The sequence below is a fragment of the Salvelinus fontinalis genome, chromosome 18 (assembly GCF_029448725.1).
Source record: "Salvelinus fontinalis isolate EN_2023a chromosome 18, ASM2944872v1, whole genome shotgun sequence".
Lineage (NCBI taxonomy): Eukaryota > Metazoa > Chordata > Actinopteri > Salmoniformes > Salmonidae > Salvelinus > Salvelinus fontinalis.
This window is the reverse complement of record NC_074682.1, coordinates 4,551,631-4,577,281: the sequence shown is the minus strand read 5'-3', so window position 1 is coordinate 4,577,281 and position 25,651 is coordinate 4,551,631. Positions and strand designations below refer to the sequence as shown.

Here is a 25,651-nt window from a genome sequence, read left to right as displayed (position 1 = left end):
GACGCCTCACAAGTCCTCAACTGGCAGCTTCATTAAACAGTACCTGCAAAACACCGGTCTCAGCGTCATTAGTGAAGAGGCGACTCCGGGATGCTGGCCTTCTAGGCAGAGTCCAGTGTCTGTGTTCTTTTGCCCATCTTAATCTTTTATTTCTATTGGTCAGTCTGAGATATGGCTTTTTCTTTGCAACTCTGCCTAATATTCCATAAAAAAATCTGCTGTTTCCAGCTACACTATTTCTGATCAATTTGTTATTTTAATGGACAAAAAATGTGCTCTTCTTTCAAACTTTTAAACGGTAGTGTATATTATTCAAATTAGCATTCAATAAACATTCATACTTCCTTACCATTGTTCTTGGCTTGTGCCACCTCTGCTCACTCTCAGTGCAACAATAGATGGGGAAACTGCACCAATCCCAAATTGGGAGTAGTTTGCTGTCTGGTTGAGCAGTGCAACTGTGTGGTTGCACAAAGTAGTCCCAGCAACACGGGAGCAGCGGCAGTGGGCCAGGATTACAGGGAGTGACACCTTTAACACAACAGCGCTGTTCAAATGTAGGTAAGTAAACAAACCAAGAACAATAGAAACAAACTGACAGCTCAAAGAAGGAAATCCTCAAACTAGTTTCTGGGGAGCCTATTCTAAATTCACACCTTAAGTGAATTATTTATAATATTACTGTTAAACTGTGCTATGTTGACTACACTATCTAGACAATCAATTTCCAAGTAGCCTCGCTGTGCTGCCATCCTGTTAGAAGGTAACAGATCATTTTATTACAATTTATTACAAATTTATTAAGATGGATTTTCATTGTGTTCCATGGTGTTTATCGCCCCCTAGTGGAGCTTTCTGGTACTTATAAAGACTGTAAGGAAACAGGAAAAGACACGCAGAGAAGCAGCTAAAAACAACGCTACGGTGTACCGCTTCAGCCTCGGAAAATATTTGTTTGTAAATTAGATTCAAGCATATTGCTAGTGATGATAATCTTGTTATTGATAGTATTGCTTACTTATCAATGTTAGTTGGTTGCATTTACTTACACAAATTGCCTTGCCTGTCATGTATGCCGTCAGCTGTATTATTTTGCTCGTGCGTCATGTAAACGAATTGTAAAACATACAATACTGTAGTTTTGTTACTGTTTCTATCGTAATATGCTTTGTTATTGTACAGAGGTGGCTGCACATTATTAGAGTAATGAAAAGAGTTAGCCAATATGAATAACGATTAGCAATATTGTTTGGCATCATGCCAGATACATGGTACCTTGGCACATGCTTTGTATTTATGCAACTTTAACTTGAAATGCATTATGTACAGCTACAGTATGTCGATGTGAAATTGAATACTAAAGTATATTATTTTCTGAATTTTGCAGTTTCACAACATTAACGTTTTCAATATATTCATTCAAGAAAAGTCACGTCTTGGGAGTTTTATTGAAGACTTAGCTGTTAGCTATCTGTCTAGTTTTGCATGGGAACGCAATTCCAGGACAGAATACTCGCCATTATTTTTAGGCACTTATTAATCCCAGGGAATTTGTTAATAACAACCCAAACAGTAAAACTTTGTGTTTTTCTATATTCATCCTTCTCTCAAACTGTGTAACTTCTCGGATTTCCTCATTGCCCTGTAACAAGTCACCCTCATGCTGATCTATCCTGTCACCTGATCTTTGTTGGAAACTGATAAATGCAAATAAAACAACTTAACCTTTTAGGAAAATGACTACTTAAAAACCTCTAGAGGATCGGACCCTTTTTTTTTTAAATTTTCGCCTAAAATGACATACCCAAATCTAACTGCCTGTAACTCAGGCCCGGAAGCAAGGATATGCATATTCTTGATATTATTTGAAAGGAAACACTTTGAAGTTTGTGAAAATGGGAAAGGAATATAGGAGAATATAACACAATAGATCTGGTAAAAGATAATACAAAGGAAAAACCAACCATTCTTTTGTAGTTTTTGTACCATCAACCTTGAAATGCAAGTGAAAGGCCATCATGTATTATTCCAGCCCAGCTGCAATTTAGATTTTGGCCACTAGATGACAGCAGTGTATGTGCAAAGTTTTAGACTGATCCAATGAACCAGTGCATTTCTGTTCAACATTTTGTACCAAGACTGCCCAAATGTGCCTAATTGGTTTATTAATAACTTTTCATGTTCAAAACTGTGCACTCTCCTCAAACAATAGCATGGTATTCTTTCACTGTAATAGCTACTGTAAATTGGACAATACAGTTAGATTAACAAGAATTTAAGCTTTCTGCCAGTATCAGATATGTCTATGTCCTGGGATATGTTCTTGTTAATTACAACCTCATGCTAATCGCATTAGCCTACGTTACCCACCAATCCTAAAGAAGTTTTAACCTCTCTGAGATAGGGTCTAGTTTCTTGAATTTACGCCTGACTGACGTGCCCATAGTAAACTGCCTGTTATTCAGGCCCAGAAACCAGGATGTGCATATAATTGATAGATTTGATAGAAAACACTTTGAAGTTTCTAAAACTGTTACAATAATGTCTGAGACTATAACAGAATTGATATTCAGCCCCCTCCTGTATTCCCTGTTCACTCATGACTGCACGGCCAGGCACGACTCCAACACCATCATTAAACAGTGGTAGGCCTGATCACCGACAATGACGAGACAGCCTATAGGGAGGAGGTCAGAGACCTGGCTGTGTGGTGCCATGACAACAACCAGTCCCTCAACGTGATCAAGACAAAGGAGATGATTGTGGACTACAGGAAAGAGGAAAGAGCACGGCCACATTGTCATCGATGGGGCTGCAGTGGAGCAGGTTGAGAGCTTCAAGTTCCTTGGGGTCCACATCACCAACAAACTAACATGGTCCAAGCACAACAAGACATGTAAAATGTATGTATATGTAGATTTTTGTTGTTGTTGATATTTGTCCTTCAAAGAGGGGGGGTTATTAAAAAATAAATAAAATAAATAATTTATACAAAAATCATAAAAATAGTTAAAATACTAAATACTAAAATATTAAAAATATAGAACTAACATTGTCCAAGCACACCAAGAAAGTCGTGAAGAGGGCACGACAAACCTATTCCCCCTCGGGAGACTGAAAAGATTTGTCATGGGTCCTCATATCCTCAAAAGGTTCTACAGCTGCACCATCGAGAGCATCCTGACTGGTTGCATCACTGCCATGTATGGCAACTGCTTGGCCTCTGACCGCAAGGCACTACAGAGGGTAGTGCGAACGGCCCAGTACATTACTGGGGCCAAGCTTCCTGCCATCCAGGACCTCTATGCCAGGCGGTGTCAACGGAAGGCACTAAAAATTGCCAAAGACTTCAGCCACCCTAGTCATAGACTGTTCTCTCTGCTACCACACGGCAAGCAGTACCGGAGCACCAAGTCTAGGTCCAAGGGGCTTCTAAACAGCTTCTACCCTTAAGCAATAAGACTCCTGAACATCTAGTCAAATGGCTACCCAGACTATTTGCAGTGCTACTCTCTGTTGTCATCTATGCATAGTCACTTTAATAACTACTAAGTATTCAGACCCTTTGCTATACAACTCCAAATTGAGCTCTTGTGCATCCTGTATCCATTGATCCTCTTTGAGATGTTTCTACAACTTGATTGGAGTCCACCTGTAGTAAATTCAATTGATTGCACATCATTTGGAAAGGCCCCCAACTGTCTGTATAAGGTCGCACAGTTGACAGTGCATGTCAGAGAAAAAACCAAGCCGTGAAATCGAATGAATTGTCCATAGAGCTCCGAGACAGGACTGTGTTGAGGCACAGATCTGGGGAAGGTTACCAAAACGTTTCTGCAACAATGAAGGTCCCCAAGAACAGTGGCCTCCATTCTTAAATGGAAGATGTATGAAACCACCAAGACTCTTCCTAAAGCTGGCCACCCGAACAAACTGAGCAATCGGGGGAGAAGGGCCTTGGTCAGGGAGGTGACAGAGCTATAGTTCCTCTGTTTATTTATTTATTTATTTATTTATTTTTTATTTAACCTTTATTTAACCAGGTAGGCAAATTGAGAACACGTTCTCATTTACAATTGCGACCTGGCCAAGATAAAGCAAAGCAGTTCGACACATACAACAACACATAGTTACACATGGAGTAAAAACAAACATATAGTCAATAATACAGTGAAAAAGATAAAAAAATAAGTCTATATACAATGTGAGCAAGTGAGGTGAGATAAGGGAGGTGAAGGCAAACAGATATATGTATAAATAAATAAAAATATAAAAAGGCCATGGAGGCGAAGTGAGTACAACACAGCAAGTAAAATAAAAACTAAAAAAAACACTGGAATGGTTGGTTTGCATTGGAAGAAAGTGCAAAGTAGAGACAGAAATAATGGGGTGCAAAGGAGCAAAATAAATTAATAAATACAGTAGGTAAAGAGGTAGTTGTTTGGGCTAAATTGTAGATGGGTTATGTACAGGTGCAGTAATCTATGAGCTGCTCTGACAGCTGGTGCTTAAAGCTAGTGAGGGAGATAGGTGTTTCCAGTTTCAGAGATTTTTGTAGTTCGTTCCAGTCATTGGCAGCAGAGAACTGGAAGGAGAGGCGTCCAAAGGAAGAATTGGTTTTGGGGGTGACTAGAGAGATATACCTGCTGGAGCGCGTGCTACGGGTAGGTGCTGCTATGGTGACCAGCGAGCTGAGATAAGGGGGGACTTTACCTAGCAGGGTCTTGTAGATGACCTGGAACCAATGGGTTTGGCGACGAGTATGAAGCGAGGGCCAGCCAACGAGAGTGTACAGGTCGCAGTGGTGGGTAGTATATGGGGCTTTGGTGACAAAACGGATGGCACTGTGATAGACTGCATCCAATTTATTGAGTAGGGTTTTGGAGGCTATTTTGTAAATGACATCACCGAAGTCGAGGATTGGTAGGATGGTCAGTTTTACAAGGGTATGTTTGGCAGCATGAGTAAAGGATGCTTTGTTGCGGAATAGGAAGCCAATTCTAGATTTGACTTTGGATTGGAGATGTTTGATGTGGGTCTGGAAGGAGAGTTTACAGTCTAACCAGACACCTAGGTATTTGTAGTTGTCCACATATTCTAAGTCAGAGCCGTCCAAAGTAGTGATGTTGGACAGGCGGGCAGGAGCAGGCAGCGATCGGTTGAAGAGCATGCATTTGGTTTTACTTGTATTTAAGAGCAGTTGGAGGCCACGGAAGGAGAGTTGTATGGCATTGAAGCTCGCCTGGAGGGTTGTTAACACAGTGTCAAAAGAAGGGCCAGAAGTATACAGAATAGTGTCGTCTGCGTAGAGGTGGATCAGAGAATCACCAGCAGCAAGAGCGACATCATTGATGTAAACAGAGAAGAGAGTCGGTCCAAGAATTGAACCCTGTGGCACCCCCATAGAGACTGCCAGAGGCCCGGACAACAGACCCTCCGATTTGACACACTGAACTCTATCAGAGAAGTAGTTGGTGAACCAGGCGAGGCAATCATTAGAGAAACCAAGGCTGTCGAGTCTGCCAATGAGGATGTGGTGATTGACAGAGTCAAAAGCCTTGGCCAGGTCAATGAATACGGCTGCACAGTATTGTTTCCTATCGATGGCGGTTACGATATCGTTTATGACCTTGAGCGTGGCTGAGGTGCACCCATGACCAGCTCTGAAACCAGATTGCATAGCGGAGAAGGTGTGGTGTGATTCGAAATGGTCGGTAATCTGTTTGTTGACTTGGCTTTCGAAGACCTTAGAAAGGCAGGGTAGGATAGATATAGGTCTGTAGCAGTTAGGGTCAAGGGTGTCCCCCCCTTTGAAGAGGGGGATAACCGCAGCTGCTTTCCAATCTTTGGGGATCTCAGACGACACGAAAGAGAGGTTGAAGAGGCTAGTAATAGGGGTGGCAACAATTTCAGCAGATAGTTTTAGAAAGAAAGGGTCCAGATTATCTAGCCCGGCTGATTTGTAAGGGTCCAGATTTTGCAGCTCATTAAGAACATCAGCTGACTGTATTTGGGAGAAAGAGAAATGGGGAAGGCTTGGGCGAGTAGCAGAGGGGAGGGCAGTGCTGTTGTCCCGGGTAGGGGTAGCCAGGTGGAAAGCATGGCCAGCCGTAGAAAAATGCTTATTGAAATTCTGGGAGATGGGAGAACCTTCCAGAAGGACAAACATCTCTGCAGCACTTCACCAATCAGGCCTTTATGGTAGAGTGGCCAGACGGAAAACACTCCTCAGTAAAAGGCACATGACAGCCCCCTTGGAGTTTGCCAAAATGCACCTAAAGACTCTCAGACCATGAGAAACAAGATTTTCTGGTCTGATGAAACCAAGGTTGAACTTGCGGAAACTTGCACCATCCCTACAGTGAAGCATGGTGGTGGCAGCATCATGCTGTGGGGATGTTTTTCAGCGGTAGGGACTGGGAGACTAGTCAGGATCAGGCCAAAGATGAACAAAGCAAAGTAGAGAGTGTTCCTTGATAAAAACCTGCTCCTGAGCAATCAAGACCTCACCTTCCAACAGGACAACGATCCTAAGCACACAGCCAAGACAACGCAGGAGTGGCTTTGGGACAAGTCTCAATGTCCTTGAGTGGCCCAGCCAAAGCCCGGACTTGAACCCAATGAAACATGTCTGGAGATACTTGGAAATAGCTGTACAGCAATGCTCCCTATCCAATCTGACAGACCTTGAGAGGCTCTGCAGAGAAGAATGGGAGAAACTCCCCAAATTCAGGTGTGCCAAACTTGTAGCGTCGTACTTGTTTGGCACTTGTAGCGAAGACTCAAGGCTGTAATCGCTGCCAAAGGTGCTTCAACAAAGTACTGAGTAAAGGGTCTGAATACTTACAGTTGAAGTCGGAAGTTTGCATACACTTAGTTTGGAGTCATTAAAACTCGTTTTCAACAACTCCACAAATTTCTTGTTAACAAACTATAGTTTTGGGAAGTCGGTTAGGACATCTACTTGGTGCATGGCACAAGTCATTTTCCAACAATTGTTTACAGACAGATTATTTCACTTATAATTCACTGTATCACAATTCCAGTGGGTCAGAGGTTCACATACACTAAGTTGACTGTGCCTTTAAACAGCTTGGAAATTCCAGAAAATTATGTCATGGCTTTAGAAGCTTCTGATAGGCTAATTGACATCATCTGTCAATTGGAGGTGTACCTGTGGGTGTATTTCAAGGCCTACCTTCAAACTCAGTGCCTCTTTGCTTGACATCATGGGAAAATCCAAAGAAATCAGCCAAGACCTCAGAAAAAAAATGTAGACCTCCAAAAGTCTGGTTCATCCTTGGGAGCAATTTCCAAACGGCTGAAGGTACCACGCTCATCTGTACAAACAATAGTACGCAAGTATAAACACCATGGGACCACGCATCCTTCATACTGCTCAGGAAGGAGACGCGTTCTGTCTCCTAGAGATGAACGTACTTTGGTGCAAAAAGTGCAAACCAATCCCAGAACAACAGCAAAGGACCTTGTGAAGATGCTGGAGGAAACAGGTACAAAAGTATCTATATCCACAGTAAAACGAGTACTATACCGACATACCCTGAAACGCCGCTCAGCAAGGAAGAAGCCACTGCTCCAAAACTGCCAGAAAAAAGCCAGACTACGGTTTGCAACTGCACATGGGGACAAATATCGTACTTTTTGGAGAAATATCCTCTGGTCTGATGAAACAAAAATAGAACTGTTTGGCCATAATGACCATCGTTATGTTTGGAGGAGAAAGGGGGAGGCTTGCAGGCCGAAGAGAACCATCCCAACCGTGAAGCACTGGAGTGGCAGCATCATGTTGTGGGGGTGCTTTGCTGCAGGAGGGACTGGTGCACTTCACAAAATAGATGGCATCATGAGGATGGAAAATTATGTGGATATATTGAAGCAACATCTCAAGACATCAGTCAGGAAGTTAAAGCTTGGTCGCAGCATGGTCGCAAGCTTGGGTCTTCCAAATGGACAATGACCCCAAGCATACTTCCAAAGTTGTGGCAAAATGGCTTAAGGACAACAAAGTCAAGGTATTGGAGTGGCAATCACAAAGCCCTGACCTCAGTCCTATAGAGAATTTATGGGCAGAACTGAAAAAGCATGTGCGAGCAAGGAGGCCTACAAACCTGACTCAGTTACACCTGCTCTGTCAGGAGGATTGGCCCAAAATTCACCCAACTTATTGTGGGAAGCTTGTGGAAGGCTACTCGAAACGTTTGACCCAAGTTAAACAATTTAAAAAGCAATGCTACCAAATACTAATTGAGTGTACGTAAACTTCTGACCCACTGGGATGAAAGAAATAAAATGTGAAATGTGATGAAAGAAATAAAAGCTGAAATAAATAATTCTCTATACTATTATTCTGACATTTCACATTAATAAAACAAAGTGGTGATCCTAACTGACCTAAAACAGGGAATTTTTACTTGGATTAAATGTCAGGAATTGTGAAAACCTGAGTTTAAAAGTAATTGGCTATGGTGTATGTAAACTTCCGACTTCAACTGTATGTAAATGTGATATTTCATTTTTTTTATAGGAACTATTTCTAAAATCCAGTTTTTACTTTGTCATTATGGGGTATTGTGTGTAGATTGATGAGGGGGGGGGGGGGATTTAATACATTTTAGAATAGGGCTGTAACCTACCAAAATGTGGGAAAAGTCAAGGGGTCTGAATACTTTCCAAAGGCACTGTATTGAATTTACTATCGTCGCATCTACAATGTAACCACATGGACTTGGATGAAATACCTCATCCAAGTCTGTGGCTACTCCTTCTGAAAAGACTGTATGTGCTAAAAGTGCAAGGATTTCCTTGTTACTAAAACCAATTCTAATCTATTGTTTCACCAGTCATCTAACTCAAGCATTTCAACTGTGGCGTTCACAGTAACATGGAGACTGTCACGCCCTGACCTTAGAGATCCTTTTTATGTCTCTCTCTTGGTTTGGTCAGGGCGTGAGTTTGGGTGGGCATTCTATGTCTGTTGTTCTATGTTTAATTTTCTGTGTGTTTGGCCGGGTGTGGTTCTCAATCAGAGGCAGCTGTCTATCGTTGTCTCTGATTGAGAACCATACTTAGGTAGCCTTTTTCCACCTGTGTTTTGTGGGTAGTTGTTTTCTGTTTTGTGTTGCGGCACCTTACAGGACTGTTTCATTTCGTTCACTCTCTTTGTTGTTTTTGTTATTTCAGTGTTCAGTTTATTTATGAAATTAACATGAACACTTACCACGCTGCGTTTTGGTCCACTCTTTCTTCCCAGGACGATGGTTACAGAGACATGCAAATAATTACCAAATCCCATACTTTAATATTGAAATATAATTTTCTTTATTCTCAAAATACTTCCACTATTCTGAAAATATTTCCACTTTATTCTCTAAATATTGCCACTTTTTTAAAGCACTATCCATGCAAAAACAATTATCCAAGTACCACCACCCACCTGTTTGTTAATATTTTCTCTTCACTTGGCCCTAATACTCTTGCGTACTTCTAATTTGACATAACTATTGAACATTTAAATGAAATGTGCGTGAGCCTGTGTATTTCGGACTTATTTGTTTCACTAGGCTATTGCATATCGCAAGCAATTATGACCGCAACAGGAAGAATACCTTTACGTTACTTCAATGCTCACATGAAAATCTTCCCGCCAGCCCGCCACTAATTGTTACTGGGCAGATTTCTGCTAACAAATCCAAGCCAAATCAATAGAGGCGCAAATCTAGCAACAGACGAGCATCAAGCCAGCAAACACGGCAATACAAGTGACCAAAAAAAGCAGTATCCAAAATACCAAATATACCAAATATACCAAATCATTTGTTTTGCTTTCAAAAGTATTTTTTTTATTTGCACATAAACCAATATTAATGTGATATTTTTTGTTGAACTCAGACACAGTGACTCTGACTTAAGCACTTGGATCAGTACTCAAGTAATGGGACTCCAGCCATATGGACCCCTGTCTCAACTCGTGACTCAACCATTGGTGACTCGGACTCGAATCAGACTTAGCCATAGGGACTCGTGACTCGACTCAGGCACAAGGGACTTGGCACTTAGCACTAACATCCATCCCCTTGCTCCCACAGGCAGTGGCAAGAAGAAGCCAGTCAAGCTGAACACGGCAGCTAAGATGTTGTCCAGGCTCCATGATGTTCCTGCGGACCTGAGGAGCAGCCGTGAGACGGAGGCAGAGGACAATACTTTTACCACAGTGAGACATGGGTTGTGTTCATTAAGGCACAAAATAGATAAATCATTTTACCTATGGTGCTCGTTGATGGCCTCTCTAAGCAAATAGTTTTTCAAAAAAATAATTGCTGCTGTGCTCGTCTCTTGATAGGTCGTCATTGTAAATAAGAGTCTGTTCTTAATTGTCTTCCCTGTATATATAAAGGTAAAATTAAAATAAAACATTTGCATGTGTTTGTATGTGAGATTCTGACTCCATCGTATCTGTCATGCCCTGACCATAGAGAGCCTTTTATTCTCTATGTTGGTTATGTTAGGGTGTGACTAGGGTGGGTTATCTAGGTTGTTTTATGTCTATGTTGGCATGGTATGGTTCCCAATCAGAGGCAGCTGTTTATCGTTGTCTCGGATTGGGGGATCATATATAGGCAGCCATTTCCCCACTGTTTTTTTGTGGGATCTTGTTTTGAGTTCGTGCCTGTGCACCTCGTATGTTTTGGTTCGTTGTTTGTTTATTTTTTTGTTTTGTAAGTTTCACTAAATAAAGATGTGGAACTCAGACCACGCTGCGCCTTGGTCCGTTTATTCTACAAACGAGCGTGACAGAAGATCCCACCACACCAGGACCAAACAGCGTGCCCAGGAGGACCGGCATCCTGGACTTGGGAAGAGATCAAGGAGAGAATATCCTAGACTTGGGAGGAAGATACGAAAGCCTGCCCGGGAAACAGACGACAGGAGAGAAGGGAGGAAAGCGACGATGCCGGGGTTCGCGGCCAGGTAGAAAGCCCAAAAGACAGCCCAAATCTTTTTTGGGGGGGGACGACACACGGGGTGGTCGGCGGAGCCGAGGAATGAGCCAGAGACCGTCAGGGAGTCGAAGGAGGAACTCGACGAAAGATTCCGGAAAGAGGTGGTGGCGATGAGAGTGTTGCAGAGCGGGCGTGCTGAGGAGCGTGACACCAGTCCGGTGTCATCTGCACCAGTTTCACGCATCTAGCCTCCAGTGCGCCTCCCCCGTCCGGTACGTCCTGTGTCTCCTCCACGCACTCGCCCTGAAGTGTGTGTCACCGTTCCGGTACAAGTTGTGGCGGTTCTACGCACTAGGTCTCCAGTACACAGCCCAGTACGTCCTGTGACAGCTCCCCGCTCTCGCTGTGCGAAGTGTGCCATTGTTCCGGTACAATTTGTGCCAGTTCTACGCACCAGGTCTCCAGTGCGCCTCCACAGCCCAGTACCTCCTGTGCTAGCTCCCCGCACTCACCGTACGGAGTGTGTCATCGTTCCGGCACCATCTGTGCCAACTCTACACACCAGGTCTCCAGTGCGCCTCCACAGCCCAGTACGTCCTGTGCCTCCTCCTTGCACTCTCCCTGAAGTGCGTGTCCCCTGTCCGGTACGTCCTGTGCATGCTCCTCGCACTCTTCCTCAAGTGCGCCTCCAAAGCCCAGTACGTCCTGTGCCTCCTCCTCGCACTCTCCCAGAAGTGCGTGTCCCCAGTCCGGTATGTCCTGTGCCTGCTCCTCGTATTCTCCCTCAAGTGCTCCTTCCCAGTCAGGTACGTCCTGTGCCTGCTCCCCGCACTCGCCCTGAAGTGCGTGTCAACAGTCCGGTGCCACCTGTGACTTGCGACTTGGACTTGGTCCGTTTACTCTAAAAATTATCGTGACAGTACCGTTGTCTACTCTGTTGGCAGCACATGGACAGCAGGGGGGAGGCAGGGAAGTGTAAAGGTTTGGGCTGTACATCTGAGGAACATCTGAGGGACTCTGAGGAACTCAGCAGGAGAGACGATACTGCAGCTGAGGAGCCACCCTCTGGGCATACCCAGCTCTATCTTATGCCCTCTGCTCCACGACCTCGCTGAGGAACAGCGCTTCAACGTCAACTATCTCGACATAGGTAAATATCCCCTATTTTACTGGGGTCGGGAGTTTTATTTACCATGACCTGATTAGGAAAACTAGGCCCTGGTGTTGTTCCTCATTTATCCATCACCATTATCTCTATAATTCACTCCTCAGCAATATCACTTCTAATTTTGTTTCAGCAATGAGCAAATTTCAGGTCTGCTGAGCGCAAACTTGAACATTGTGAAAATTCTGTGCACCTTTTCGTGCGTGTTTACTTTGAACACTGAGACTGTACCCGCTTTAAGTTACAATTTTAACAGTGGCCATGCACAGTATATGATCAGACCAATAATAGATTAGTTGTATTACTTGTGATGCACAGCTGAGTGAGCATACATTCATTACTGCTGCAGTGCTTGTTGTAGTGGAAATAGAGTGAGTGGAAATAGGAAGAAGTCGCATTTTCGGGCTTATAAAAGTGTTAAATACAAAGTTTTGACAGTGCTGAGTAAGAACTTAAACATGAACTCTTTTCTCTGGGCCTTCCAAGAAGGCAGAGTTTGTACTTTCAGACAGATTAAATGTTTCAAAATGGCAACAGTTCGACCTACCTGGCGCACAGGGCAGCTGAATCGGGTGCAACTACTGCTAACAGCCCGAGACGATAAAAAAAAAAATAGGAACACAAGGCTTTATTGTTAGTTTTTTTTAATTTTTAGAAATGTTTGGTGATCGACTAGGAATGCCTTGGAGATCAACCAGTTAGTGACCACTGCTCTAGAAAGTTGAGTGAAGTTCAATCTCGTGCTTCTCTCTGTGGGCTGATATTTCTTTGCAGCAGTCCCTGGGCAGTCTCAGGGTTACTGTTGAGAGGGAACATTGCTCCTCAGTATTTAGTATCCTACATGTATGGCTTGATGCTGGCAACAAACAATAGAGGATTTGGTAATTAATAAACAGATCTGGCAACCAGGCTAGAGATGGTGGTCTTTATTGTATTGAACCTAACGTAGGTTTGTTCATTTTAACTTGTTGTTCAAGAGGAGCGTAGTCTGAGCGATCTATGCCAGTGTCTGTTAGAGCTATCCACTCAGCCAATCAGTGTGCCACGGCTTCGCACCCAATCCGGACGCTGCCCATGCCAGCGCAGCCCACAATGCACTGCAGTACCTTAAAATCATAGCCAGGGGGAAGTGAGCAGGCAGTGACTCCGTCTTCCAGACCCAACTCGCTCTCCATGGCCGACCTTGACACTGGTCACATGACATCCACCTCTGAGGATGGAGCATCCTCCAATCAATGGTGGTCAAGGGACATGACCATTGATTGACCTTTTCCACAAGTTTATCCAGAATTATCCATAATCCATAATCCATTTATCCATTTTCATTTCTAAATGCCCTGAAGATATGGGATTTCCCTAGAGGATGCGTCCCTATAACATTGAAGATTTGGGCTTGCCCTTGACGCTCTCCTATACCTCTGAAGATATCCCCCATAGCCCGAAATGCCCTCTTGATTGCCTACCCTGACCATTCATTTGGATTGTCAGTCACCCACCTGCTCAGCTGTAACATGCCTAGAGACATAGACCCTGTGGGGAAAGGGCAGAAGACAATTTAAAAGAAAAAAATAACATTTTACTGTAGCCTCAATAACCCATTTTTCACACCTAAAATGTTAATTGATTGAAAAAATGGCCTTGGTTGCCTTTTTATTACTAAGTACTTTGTCGTCGACCAAAAACATTTCTCCCCCCGTTGTCACTTCACCTGGATAACTGTTGAAGAAGAGAGCTTGGTCCGCGTAAAGTATAATTTGGTGCATTTATAAAGTGGACATTTTAAATAGGAATTCTTAAATTGGAGACCTATGTATTTTTTTATCTACAAGACTCACCCGGTCTGTCTTACATGCCTTGTCATTAGTTGGATTATACCGAACTATGTAGTAAGGCCTTTCGAAAAGTAATCGGATAACTATTAAGGTCTACCTTTTACATTTGAATTGTTTAACATCTGAAGTGTAAAATGTTATTTTATGATGATTGGAACTCCATTTTAAACATTGGCTATTGAATTTGTTAATTTTCAGACCTCACAAACCCCACTTTTTTAAATTGTGTGACAAGATCGCTACTGTGATTAAAATTGGTCATTTTAGGGCGTCGCAAGTTTTAATAGCTGTTGAAGCAATGTTATCTTGTGTTTTGTGTGTTCGAGTAGCTGGTTACTCTCATAAAACCATGTCCATGGTCCTTAATTAACTTCGGTAACACAACTACTATCATTTTGAATTGTTAATATTACATGCCTCGACTGTCGTTGTGTTCATAATGTCTGAAATAGAGCATGACATTGAGATGGAACTACATTGTTACTTCCTGAATTGACTGTCATTTAAATCGAATTGACCCCAACCCTGTTGCTGACTAATCTTTTCTTCATCTTCCGTTACATGCTAATTGTGTAACCTGAACTCAATATTCTCCCATGTTTACTCCCAAGAGTTCAAATACAGATAGTCAAACCATGTTTTTGTATTGGAGGTAAAGTAAGGATCATTTTGGTAGTAAGTGTATCTAAAGTAAACTGGCCATAGTAGGCTATCTACCTATACGGGATTGCTGCTACATAGTAAGGCTACATCTCCTGATGATGATTATGATATGATTAGCAGAGAAGTTTAGCTGAAATTGACATAGCCCAATGTGTGTGATGTTGTGGAATGTGTTGCCCAAATACAAAGTAGAATTGGAACTGAAATGTTGCCTTTTATCATGTCCCTATGGCAGCTATAAACTGTTTGATTTGTTCCTGTTTAAATTAAATATTTGTGCTATTTCAGTGCAGGTTGATGTTAATTGAAGTCACTTAACATTCATATAATGATCATCTTAAATGTGTTTAAATTATCTTTATTAACATCCAATAAATAAATACCAACTTTCACAAAGCCACAGCAATAGTATCTTATGTACAGTACATCTGTCAAGGCTCAGGAGAAGACCTAGACGCAGACAGTTTCGAAGTAACAAACGTCTATTACAATAACAGAGAGGCAGGCAAATGACAGGTCAAGGGCAGGCAGAGGTCAGTAGTCCAGAGCAAAGTCCATAAGGTACAGAACGGCAGGCAGGCTCAAGGCAGGCAGAGGTCAGTAATCCAGGGTGGTGTGACAAGGTACAGAACGACAGGCTGGGTTGAGGCTGGCAGAACGGTCAAAAACCGGGAAAGCTAGAAAACAGGAACTAAAGACAGACGGGAAAACACACTGGTAGGCTTGACAAAACAAAACAAACTGGATACAGACAGAAAACACAGGTATAAATACACTGGGGATAATGAGGAAGATGGGCGACACCTGGAGGGGGGTTAAGACAAGCACAAAGACGGGTGAAACAGATCAGGGTGTGACAACATCGATTTAATGATTGTCACCAACAGGAACACTATACATGGAGATAGGACAATCTCTTCACAATTAAACAGTATGTGTGGACTATACCTCCAGGGCAATGCTTTCTGTCAGATTACGCAACTCTGTCTGCACTCAGTCAAAGGACTGGTGTCGCATAGGAGTGGCAGCATTCAGAATGCACCGACTGATCCCACCTGATTCATAATGTCATTGACGCTAACATGAACAGAGAGCCAAATCTCTTCATACTTCATAATCGAACAATCAGTCTCTGTTGAATATACCTACAGTGGATGAACATGTGTTCTGCGTGACTCATACAAATAATACTCAGAGTTCCCCGAGTCTAGTTCCCAGAGAGCCTTGGTCAAGTTCCTGCCCGACCACAACGCCCTAGTAGGTATTTAACATATCACCTAACCACATCGTATGATATAGCAATCTGATGCCCGACTGCACAGTCGATGACATGGCACTGACATGGCACGCGACCATTGGTTGACGCAAATGCGATGCCTGCGCGTCGAGTCAGGCAGGAACTCAACCGTTCTGGGTCTGTCAGCTCTTGTCTCTGTCAGTGGAGTAGACGTCTTCATCAGCGTAGCCACTACTGTCCGACTGCATGCTGTCCCCTCGAACCACCAGACCTACACAGAGACAAAGACACTGACACTGTCAGGTCTACACAGAGAGAAACACAAGCACACTTACATGGCACAGCCTGCATACTGTACAGGCAGATAAACACACAGTCAGGTCGAACGCGGATTTAGTTACACAGTCATACTCGTGTCACTTAACCCTTGAACCACCACCAGGCCTACAACATAGACACACAGATGGACACACAGTTCTATTCTATTCGTGGATTTAACACGTCAGGCCTGCAGTACAGTACTTCCCAGAATAAAACATGCAGGGTTGGCCAGAAATCAGCCCGCACTTCACTCAACATTTCCAGTTAGCTGACGAATCATAAAGAACAAGAACGTAAGAAAAGGTGTGAGAACAAGTGGTGAACGCAACCCTTTCTTCACACGCACACACACACACACATGCATGCACAGATGCACACAGCGACTCATTCACAGCTAACATGACGACAGCACTGCCCATTTGAGGAACAGTATCAACCACATTCACTTTCAAACTGTAAATTGAAACGGTTGTGTGTTCCTGTGAAATTAAACAGAAGTCACATTCAGCTGCTCCGAATCGCGGTAGTCAGTCACCGTTCACTAAACAACTACTTTGGTAGCAAGCAGATTGTACACTGTTAATATCACTCGGTTCAGCTGAATATGACCATGATGTGTCAATCAAGACTATGAACTCACCTGTGTTTTGATTGACGGTCGACAGTGACAAAGATGTTGACCGTACGGTTTCTTGCTGTCCAAAGTCTTCCTCCCCTGCACTATGTACCTATTAAACAAAATTGGAAAACAGGTGGTCAGAAACTCCTGGCTCCAAGTATATGTCAGGCATGGGTGGATAGGTAGTCGACTACGCCACCTAGATGTGTCAATAAGCCCTAGGAAGTCAGACTGGAGTAGATTGTGCCATATAGGTTAAATCCCCCCAAAATTCTGTCATTTACCTCCTCTAGCTCAAAGGAGTTGGCCTGTTGAAGACTGTGGGAGGCCTCCCCTTGGACCTGGATTGGTGTCGGTTTCAGAGGACTCAGGCACCACTTGTTCTCCCATCCACCTGGAGAATACTGGGCTGCTGTAGGCACCTCAGTGGTACCACCACTGGGAGTGAGAACCATCTCCGGTGTGTCTGCAGAACTAAAACTACAAGCCACATCAGTTACAGTGATTAGACAAGGGGACCTCTTTCCACTAGGGAGCTTTATGGGCACGAACGTTGGCTCCACCAGTGTCCCAGTTTCTCCCAAACGGGAGTCACCCTCGGGCTCAGCTTTTGGAATGGGAGTTATGACGACCTCTAAACTCTTGGCTGAGTTATTGGTAGTCAAACCCTTCTCCTCCCTGGGTTTGTGTAGCGTGTCTGATGTGGTGAAGGACCGGTCAGATCTGACGTTCTCACAGGACACAACAGACGACAAAAGGGTCGCCATCTGCGTGTTATTATTCCACTGTTGTAGTTGACTGCTGTAGAGTGCCTGGTGCACACTCTCAACGACCTGAGGACATATGACGTCATGGGTAACCTTGGCAACCGGTGGTGCCACCACCGCTGCCCAGTCTGTGGGATGAATTGTGTTTTGAGTTTCTCCAACCTCACAAGTAGGACTTGGAGTGGTAAGGCAAAAGTCCAGCTTCGTTCTACTACTGGGTTCTCGCTGACCTGATTCTGAAAGTGATGATGCTCGAAGATTTGGAGTTCCGTCGGTGTCTCTCTCTAAATCAGCCCCATCCCCATCTGATGACGATCCCTGGTCCAACCCCTTGCCTCTGACTGTGCCTCCATGTCCCTGTGTCTCTGTCGCTCTGTCCTTGACCAGACGTGGCTCCACAGAACTAATCAAACTACTATGCCCTGTGTCCATATCCTGTACATCTGATAACAAACCCTGCTCCATCTCCTTGTCACTGACTGTGTCTATGTGTCCTTGTGCCTCTGTCTCTCTATCCTTCACCATAGTACTCGTGTCCACAGCAGCACTCGTCCCATTACTGTCCCCTGTATCCTGATTATCCTCCTCCATGTCTCTGGATACAGCCTCTGCCTTGGCATTCTCCAGGACCAGTCCCACCAAGTCAGGCAGGCTGCTTCTCTTCTTGGGGGACAACCCAGACCCAGGTCCGAAAGAAAATCCCGGACCGTGGCAGGCAGAGTCTGAGCCTAGCTGGGTGGAACCACCAGAGCTAGTATACAGGCACATCTTAGAAACCGTGTCCTTGAGTCGCTCCACTGGAGACCTCGGCTCGCTGCGAACGCTTCCCATGCAGCGCCGTCCAGTCTGCTTGTCGGCGGTGGGGGAGAAGCTGAACTCGGGAGGGGAGAGCTTCTGAAGGGGCATGCGGGACACATGGGAGTAGAGGGAGTAGAAGGCATTGGCCATGGTTGTTAGCACCTCTACCTGCCTGAAACGACCTGCAGGGGGGAAGGTACGTTCATCAGGACAATTGAATGAGAAAACAACAATTTGTTTTGAATGTTCTGGCTGCCTAACGCACAGGACAATGAGAGATGCATTAACGTTTTTTGTTCATAGCAGACGGAGTATGATGTATTTATTGTATGTTAGTGTCGTGTCTTTGGCATTATTAAACTGAAGACGTATTTATCAAATAACTCTGTAATTATTATTACGCGATTAAACATGTAACTGTAATTAACTAGGAAGTCGGGGCACCAAGGAAAATATTCAGATTACAAAGTTATAATTTTCCTAATATAACTTTCAGATATTTGAATATCTGATCACTTAGTCTTCGAATTAATGAATTATTTATCCCATGTTAGTCTCATTCCAAACGTCGTAAATTGTTGGTTATCTGCACGAACCCAGTCTTCACTATGAGTCATCCATACATCAATTGTCTTAAATCATTTATTTACTAACTAAGTAATTCACAGAAATGTATAAACAAACAGTAGATAGTTGCAAGGAAATGATAACGGAGTTTCCCTAGTGGGATAAACCGGTATCGCGGCTTGGTGGACAAAAAGGGAAGTGGGGGTCAACTGAGATGAGAAACTATAAAGTTGATAATTATAACAATTGAAATGCTAATCCTTTGCACATGAACGCTCACTCATTCTGGAATAATCTAAGAGTTTAACCACGTGGTATGGTTAAAATATTCAGCCATCTACTAACACCTTAGCTTATACTCAGGTTTATGGTCTCCTATCAAACCTTGGCCCTCTCGTTATCGAGGAAAGCAGGTCTGGTGATAGAAAACCCGGGTGGGGGTTTGATTTGGAAGAGCAGAAAAGGGCCTGTCCCAGGACGCAAGACCATAACTGTGCTCATGGGCGGTCCTCTGATTTAGTTAAACTCCAAAGGGAATTGGAGTTTCCTTCATTAAACAGTCCAAAATCACATTACACAATTTGACAAACAGTATCATCCTCACTCATTCATCTTATACAACAATTAGATGTAAGCCTCATAACTGAGGCTATTATATAAACAGCGTTATGGTAATGTGGCCGTATTGTCTCCCATGAGTTTCACAAAATTGTACCAACGGACCAGTTCGTAGCTGGATTCTTCACTGATCTTTTATACCTTCTCCAGAACATAAATCTTGTTCGGACCTCAAGTTCTGTGAGGTGGAAGAAATTCCTTTGTTCTCTCTCACTCTCTCTCTCTCTATACTGTGGCCATGAGGAGATAATCTCCTCCAGGAATTTACAACCTGAGGTAGCAGCAGCCTGAGTGTAGGAGACAGAGAGAGGGGGATGGTGCTCGCTGTACCCAAAGAGGGCAACGTCATGACATTAGGATGATTGGTGGAGAAACATACTATACTGACAGTGCTATGTAAATGTAGACCGAGTCATATAGACACTGTCTGTGGATATAGGTGTCTATTTAGAGATGAAGCTCTTTAAACCATTTGAACTGCATAAAAAGTGCTGCATAACTAAAGTTATTATGTAAATGAAAGTTGACTCATGTACAGAGACTCTCTATACCTGGTTGTGTTGTGGGTGGGTGTTTATGACAATGATGATCATTACCACAGTAATGTGTGGGATTCCGACACATTGGTGTGTGGGATTCCAACACAATGGTGTGTGTGTGTGTGTGTGTGTGTGTGCGTGCATGCGTTTGTGTCTTACTGGCCAGAGAGAGTCCTGGGTCCTCCTGTCGGAGGCGGTTCAGTTGGGACTGGAGGAAGAGGCGGAAGTTGATACCGTGAAGCTGGGAGGGGAAGTTGAGGAAACGGGTGGGGATGCGGTCTGTAACCTCAGGCTCGTCACATCCGAACCCCAACTCGTACAGAGTCTCCTCTGCATCCTCTGCACACAGTTTCAGCACCTCAGACACACTGGGGTGTGTGTGTGTGTAGGTGAGTGGTGGGGATGGAGAGATAGAGGGAGATAGAGATGTCCTGACAGATTTGATATACTATATGACTGACATAAGGTTGATAGTGGTTGGTCCTAACACACCTTGATGCCTTACTGGTGCTGTTGGAGAAGCCACTGGAGGCAATACTGTAACCGAGGTGGAGTAAGGGCAGAGCCAGCCTCTGACGGGGAGTACTGCAGGAACAAAGACATGAGATCAACATGCGACAGGTGAAAAATAAGCAATGAAACAACTTCAAAAACAAATCAGAATTATTATAGTAACAGTGTATTAATGGTTGAAGCATGCCTGTATTCAACAGATATCATATATTAATGTAACCTTATTTAATGTACTAGTAGCTGGGAAAATGCATCAGGAGGGATAGTCGAAATAAACTCTAGAATATAAATATAGCTTGTCATAGTTTGTGGGTTGCTCTAACTGACCTGGTGGTGACTCCACCTCTGTGAAGATGTTCGGGTGGCGGAAGCAGCACCCTACACAGGCACCAGTCAGCAGGCACCACCGTGGGAAGATAAAAGCAGGTCAAGCTCAAGTCATGTCAACCAGACTTGACAAATCTAAACCTCCCTCTGAATAGGAAGGAATTTGGGGCATAATTTCTGTCATGAAACCACACATTCTTCATGTTTCTATTCCATTTATCTTACCTCAGTTCTGAGACTCCTTCGACATTTAATGCTGTAGCTGTAAAACATAAAAGTTTGAGTGAAAACAGAACACTGTTTGTGTGTGCGAGCGTGCGCATTTGCATTCATGCTTATGTGTGTGCGTTTTCCTCCCAGATCTCTGTGACATTTGGCCCTTTGTGTTGTGAGGCTCCAGTGAGTGGTGGCTCCTCTCTTTGCAAACATGCTATTATTGCTTTGTATATCAGGCCAATCTTAGGGAGAGTTTCCGTCAGTCAGCAGCTAAATCACACGCACCAGGATGTCAGTCGCTCATGGAAGAGGTGAAGGCTTAAGGTTTGATGCTACAATGAGTACATGTTCCTGGTGTACTATCAGTGGAGAAGCAGTCCTTAGACATGAGGACGGGGTATGTCACCAACATGTACAGACTTCTACTCTGAATTTAAATGGAAAATGTAAAAAATGAAAGCGTCCACTATTCAAACCGGTATAATAAATGGATTAAAGGCCTATGTTCTTTAAACATATTCAGTAATGGAAAACGAGTTTGAATAGGAATAGCAAAAACAAAGAGGAAGGCGCTCACTCAGAGGCAGGAACAAAGAGGAAAATAACCTTTTCCAAAACCTCCATGATGCTCTCCTACGTTTCCTACAAAGCTAGTTCCTGCTTTGATTATTTACTATGGTATGCGTGTCATTGGGTTTATGTTCTCTTTCATCCTCACCATCGGCACCCAGACTCAGGTCATCTTCAAAACTGTTCGCTTTCAGCAGAGACTCTGGAAGAGGAGAATACATTTTTTTTTTAAATAGAAGAGGAGAGACTATAATCAGTGTTTTATGCCGACCAGTCGGTAGATTGCAGTGACGCTGGCTTTATTGTCAGACTTACCAACAGTCAGATGATTGCTAGAGTTCTCTGCGCCTGTCTTCAGCCTATTAAAAATATATAACGTACACCAAAACAAAAGTTTAGGATTCTGTATGGAGGAATGTGTAAGCGTGTGAACTGGCGGCAGAGAAGTCAGACGCGGGAGAGAAATAACTGTGTTTTCAACGACGCAGTTTATTTACAAAGAAAACACCGGAAAACATAATAAAAATCAATGGGTAACAGAACCCGACGCACACTAGTACAGACGTACACATACACTTACAATAAACAATCACCGACAAGGACATGAGGGTTAAATACACAACATGTAATTGATGGGATTGGAACCAGGTGTGATGGAAGACAAGACAAAACCAATAGAAAATGGATCAGCGATCGCTAGAAGGTCGGTGACGTCGACCGCCCGAACAAGGAGAGGGACCAATTTCGGCGGAAGTCGTGGCAGAATGGTCTAAGATCACTCCAAATGTGTTCTCCAACTCATAAAACTAAAAATAAATGTTTTGAAAAAGGCTCAGGGCCAATATCTTCGCAAGGTCAATCATTTTGGATGACTTGTTCAACAAAATCTCTTTCTCTGAGCAATTGTATTAGTATAAAATAATATCCCACTTTTTTTGACCATACTATATAAAATAACAATTTGGTGTGTGCTTCTATTTGTCCTATTTCACACAAGTACATGTGTGTATTAATACACATGTGAATTAGAAATTTGTTTTCTTGCACATCCCAACTCTTCCTGAGATACTCTTGGAGAGTAGGGTCACAGCCAGGGTCTGCCATAATCAACGGTGACCCTGGAGCAATTAGGGTTAAGTGCCCTATTTCTTTTACAGAAGTTCACTTTGTCGGCTCGTGACCTTTCCGTTACTGGCCCGATGCTCTAACCGCTAGGCTACCTGCCGTCCTATATATCTATTTTATACAGTCATTTTTAGCTCATCTTTATCAAGGGTGTCAATTTCGCACACCACAGTATACTATACAGCTCTGGATCAAACCTATAGGCATCATCTCTAGCTAGCTATCCTCCCAGTCTGTTCAGTAAAGCCGAACAGCTTTTAAAAGTCGGCTCACTTCCTACATAGGAGATGCTCTCAGGCTGAGTGGTTAGCAGTCAGATTGTCAAGTCACGTTAACCACAGATGTTCTAAGAACGCCCCAACATTTCTTATCTGACATGATTTTAAATCAGATTCTATAAAACCCACAAAATAGCCTGATCATCCAAGTTCACACACCAGTTTAGCCACATTTTCAGACTCAACTTGATCAGCCAAGTTAGCCATGATCATTAGTAATACATGTGTAATTGCACAAAGCTTGCATCCAGTGATGGAACAATTGCTTTTCTGTGCTTACATGACTATAATTTTCTGGTCAACATATAACTGGAAGAATCAACAGAACAAACAGTACTTTTGTAAAATTTCCTATGATGCAAAGTTGGGACCATAAACACCAAAATAATTCAAATAGAATGTCCTCTAGTATAAACAGTGCCAAACTAGTTCTAGAACCAATGTGTTTTGGAAGAAGAATCCACTTTGGGCATTGCCATTGACCTGTATCCATATTCTAAACAGAATTCACATCTGTAACATTTCCCCAAACGGTGGGTGATTTACCTAGACAATTTATTTGTATTGTTTAACTTACCAGTTGCCACTGGCTGACACATCATCCTTACGAGTCTGTCTTGTAAATGTCATTTCAAAGTCAAACCTTGCACGGAATGTTCACTCACTCACCCACAGCCCAGAAGCCAGCTCTCAATCTTTCCTGCGGAGCATCCTGTGGAAACAGTGGACACAGAACAGTCTGGGTGAGCATTCAGCATTCAGAAAAGTCAAACTTCTTACACTGTTTCTTTCTGTGCTTTGTCGCAAAGATGTGTGATGCATCATGATGTGGCCAACCGCCCACATATGAGTTATAAATATACCAGACTAAGCAGAGTTTTAACCCCCTGCATGTTGTTTTCTTTATCACACAGATATCTTACACTAATAAATCAATGTCACTCAAATGTAAATTCTTAATCAAGCTACCAAAATGAGAACTGACCATCTGAGAAGACGTCATCCTCTGATGCAGACTGGTGTTGATCAGAGGGATAGGTGTACGGTGGTCCATGTGGGGCAGAAGGATGGGTATATCCTGGCCGTTGTAGGGTAGATGGGTGGGCAGAGGGGTGGATGTATGGTCCTGGTACCTGTGGATCTAGTTCTTCCAGGGTTAGCCACTGTCGACTGGTCTGGACCCAGGCCAGACGCCTGGTCGTAGAAGACGGGCTCTCCATCAGAATGCTCACCTATTCAAACAACAGTTCACCTATTCATTGAATAGCCTACTTCAATAATTATCAACTGGGAGAACCCAAATCATGAAGTAAGTGCTATATCATCAGTAGGTTTATATAGACACAATACTTCCAAACCAGGACCATCCAAATGATAGTTTCAGTGAAACTACAGTTGCCTACAGGGCATGCCATGCAGGAACAGATACCCCCCTGATTTATAATCTAGTACATCTGGTTGGAATAGCAAATTATTACATTATTGAAATGAACAGCTGTAATTTGAAACGAATTCACACCATAAGTAGATAATCATCATAATAGTCACAAACTCACAAAATATTTGCAATTATGTTAATGTTGTGCTGAAAAATCATAGCCTTACATGACAATCACATTAGAAGTTCCCTCTTAGAAAAATAAAGTTATTATATTATATAGCCTAGCAACTGCCAATATTTGTAGAAAGCTTTTCAGTGCACATAATTACTCATGTCAAATGTGATCAAACTTTATTTCACTGCTCAAGCAAAAACAAGGACATATATAGAAAACATGGCTGAAAATCCAAACGCATGCAGATGCTGATACCAAAGTAGGCCTACCGTATTCTATTTCAAGGACTAATGTAGAGACAAGCAAATGTTCATTTCAAGCCTACCTTCACTGGCGCACCGCAGGTTTCAATTCTGGTTTCTCCCACTGCGCTCACCAGTCTCGCCTCGCATCTTATTATCAGAATAGCACTGCATGACGTTACATCATCCAGGTTTTCTTCCGTTTTTCTGATGACAATTTACTTCAACTGTTTATCAAGTACAAATGTTGAGACTATCAACGCATCGCCTAGGCTACATGTTCGCGACTGTCTCGTTCAACTGTCTCTTTAGGCGCAAATACAAAGAAGATTAAAAAAAAGGAAGTGTGGCTTCAACTGACATGCGCCGAATATAACAATGAAATGCTTACTTACAAGCTCTTAACCAACAATGCAGCTAAGGAAATACCTTTAAAAAGTAAGAAATTAAAGTAACAAATAATTAAAGAGATGGTAGCAGCAACATTATGTACAAAATAAGTTACAAACAATGCAAAATATATTTTTTAAATAGTACAGTTGGTTAAGAGCTTATAAAACGGCAACCATCCTCTCCGGCGCCATTCTGTACAGATGATCTGTGTACTGTGTATCCAAGCAAACTATGGAACATTCTAATTCATCCAAAACCCAGATTTTAGTCTGTAACCTATGCCTATCTTAACATCTGGCACATAACAACAGCACAATTGCCAGAAAATAGCCTAACATTTCTTG

The 25,651-nt window shown here is 43.0% G+C and overlaps 1 protein-coding gene across 1 annotated transcript; it reads right to left on the bottom strand.

Annotated features, from left to right (window-relative positions):
• Nucleotides 1–14,963: 14,963 nt before the first annotated feature.
• Nucleotides 14,964–25,303, bottom strand: LOC129814832 (uncharacterized). The gene is made up of 12 exons (XM_055867906.1): nt 24,998–25,303; nt 24,102–24,348; nt 23,786–23,828; nt 22,029–22,072; nt 21,862–21,915; nt 21,153–21,189; nt 20,928–20,978; nt 20,580–20,672; nt 20,247–20,455; nt 17,083–18,545; nt 16,820–16,907; nt 14,964–16,129 (listed from the first exon to the last, which is right to left on the bottom strand). The coding sequence occupies exons 2-12, from the start codon at nt 24,334–24,336 to the stop codon at nt 16,041–16,043; spliced, it is 2,406 nt and encodes an 801-aa protein (XP_055723881.1). The 5' UTR covers nt 24,337–24,348; nt 24,998–25,303; the 3' UTR covers nt 14,964–16,040.
• Between the last annotated feature and the right edge of the window lie 348 nt (nt 25,304–25,651).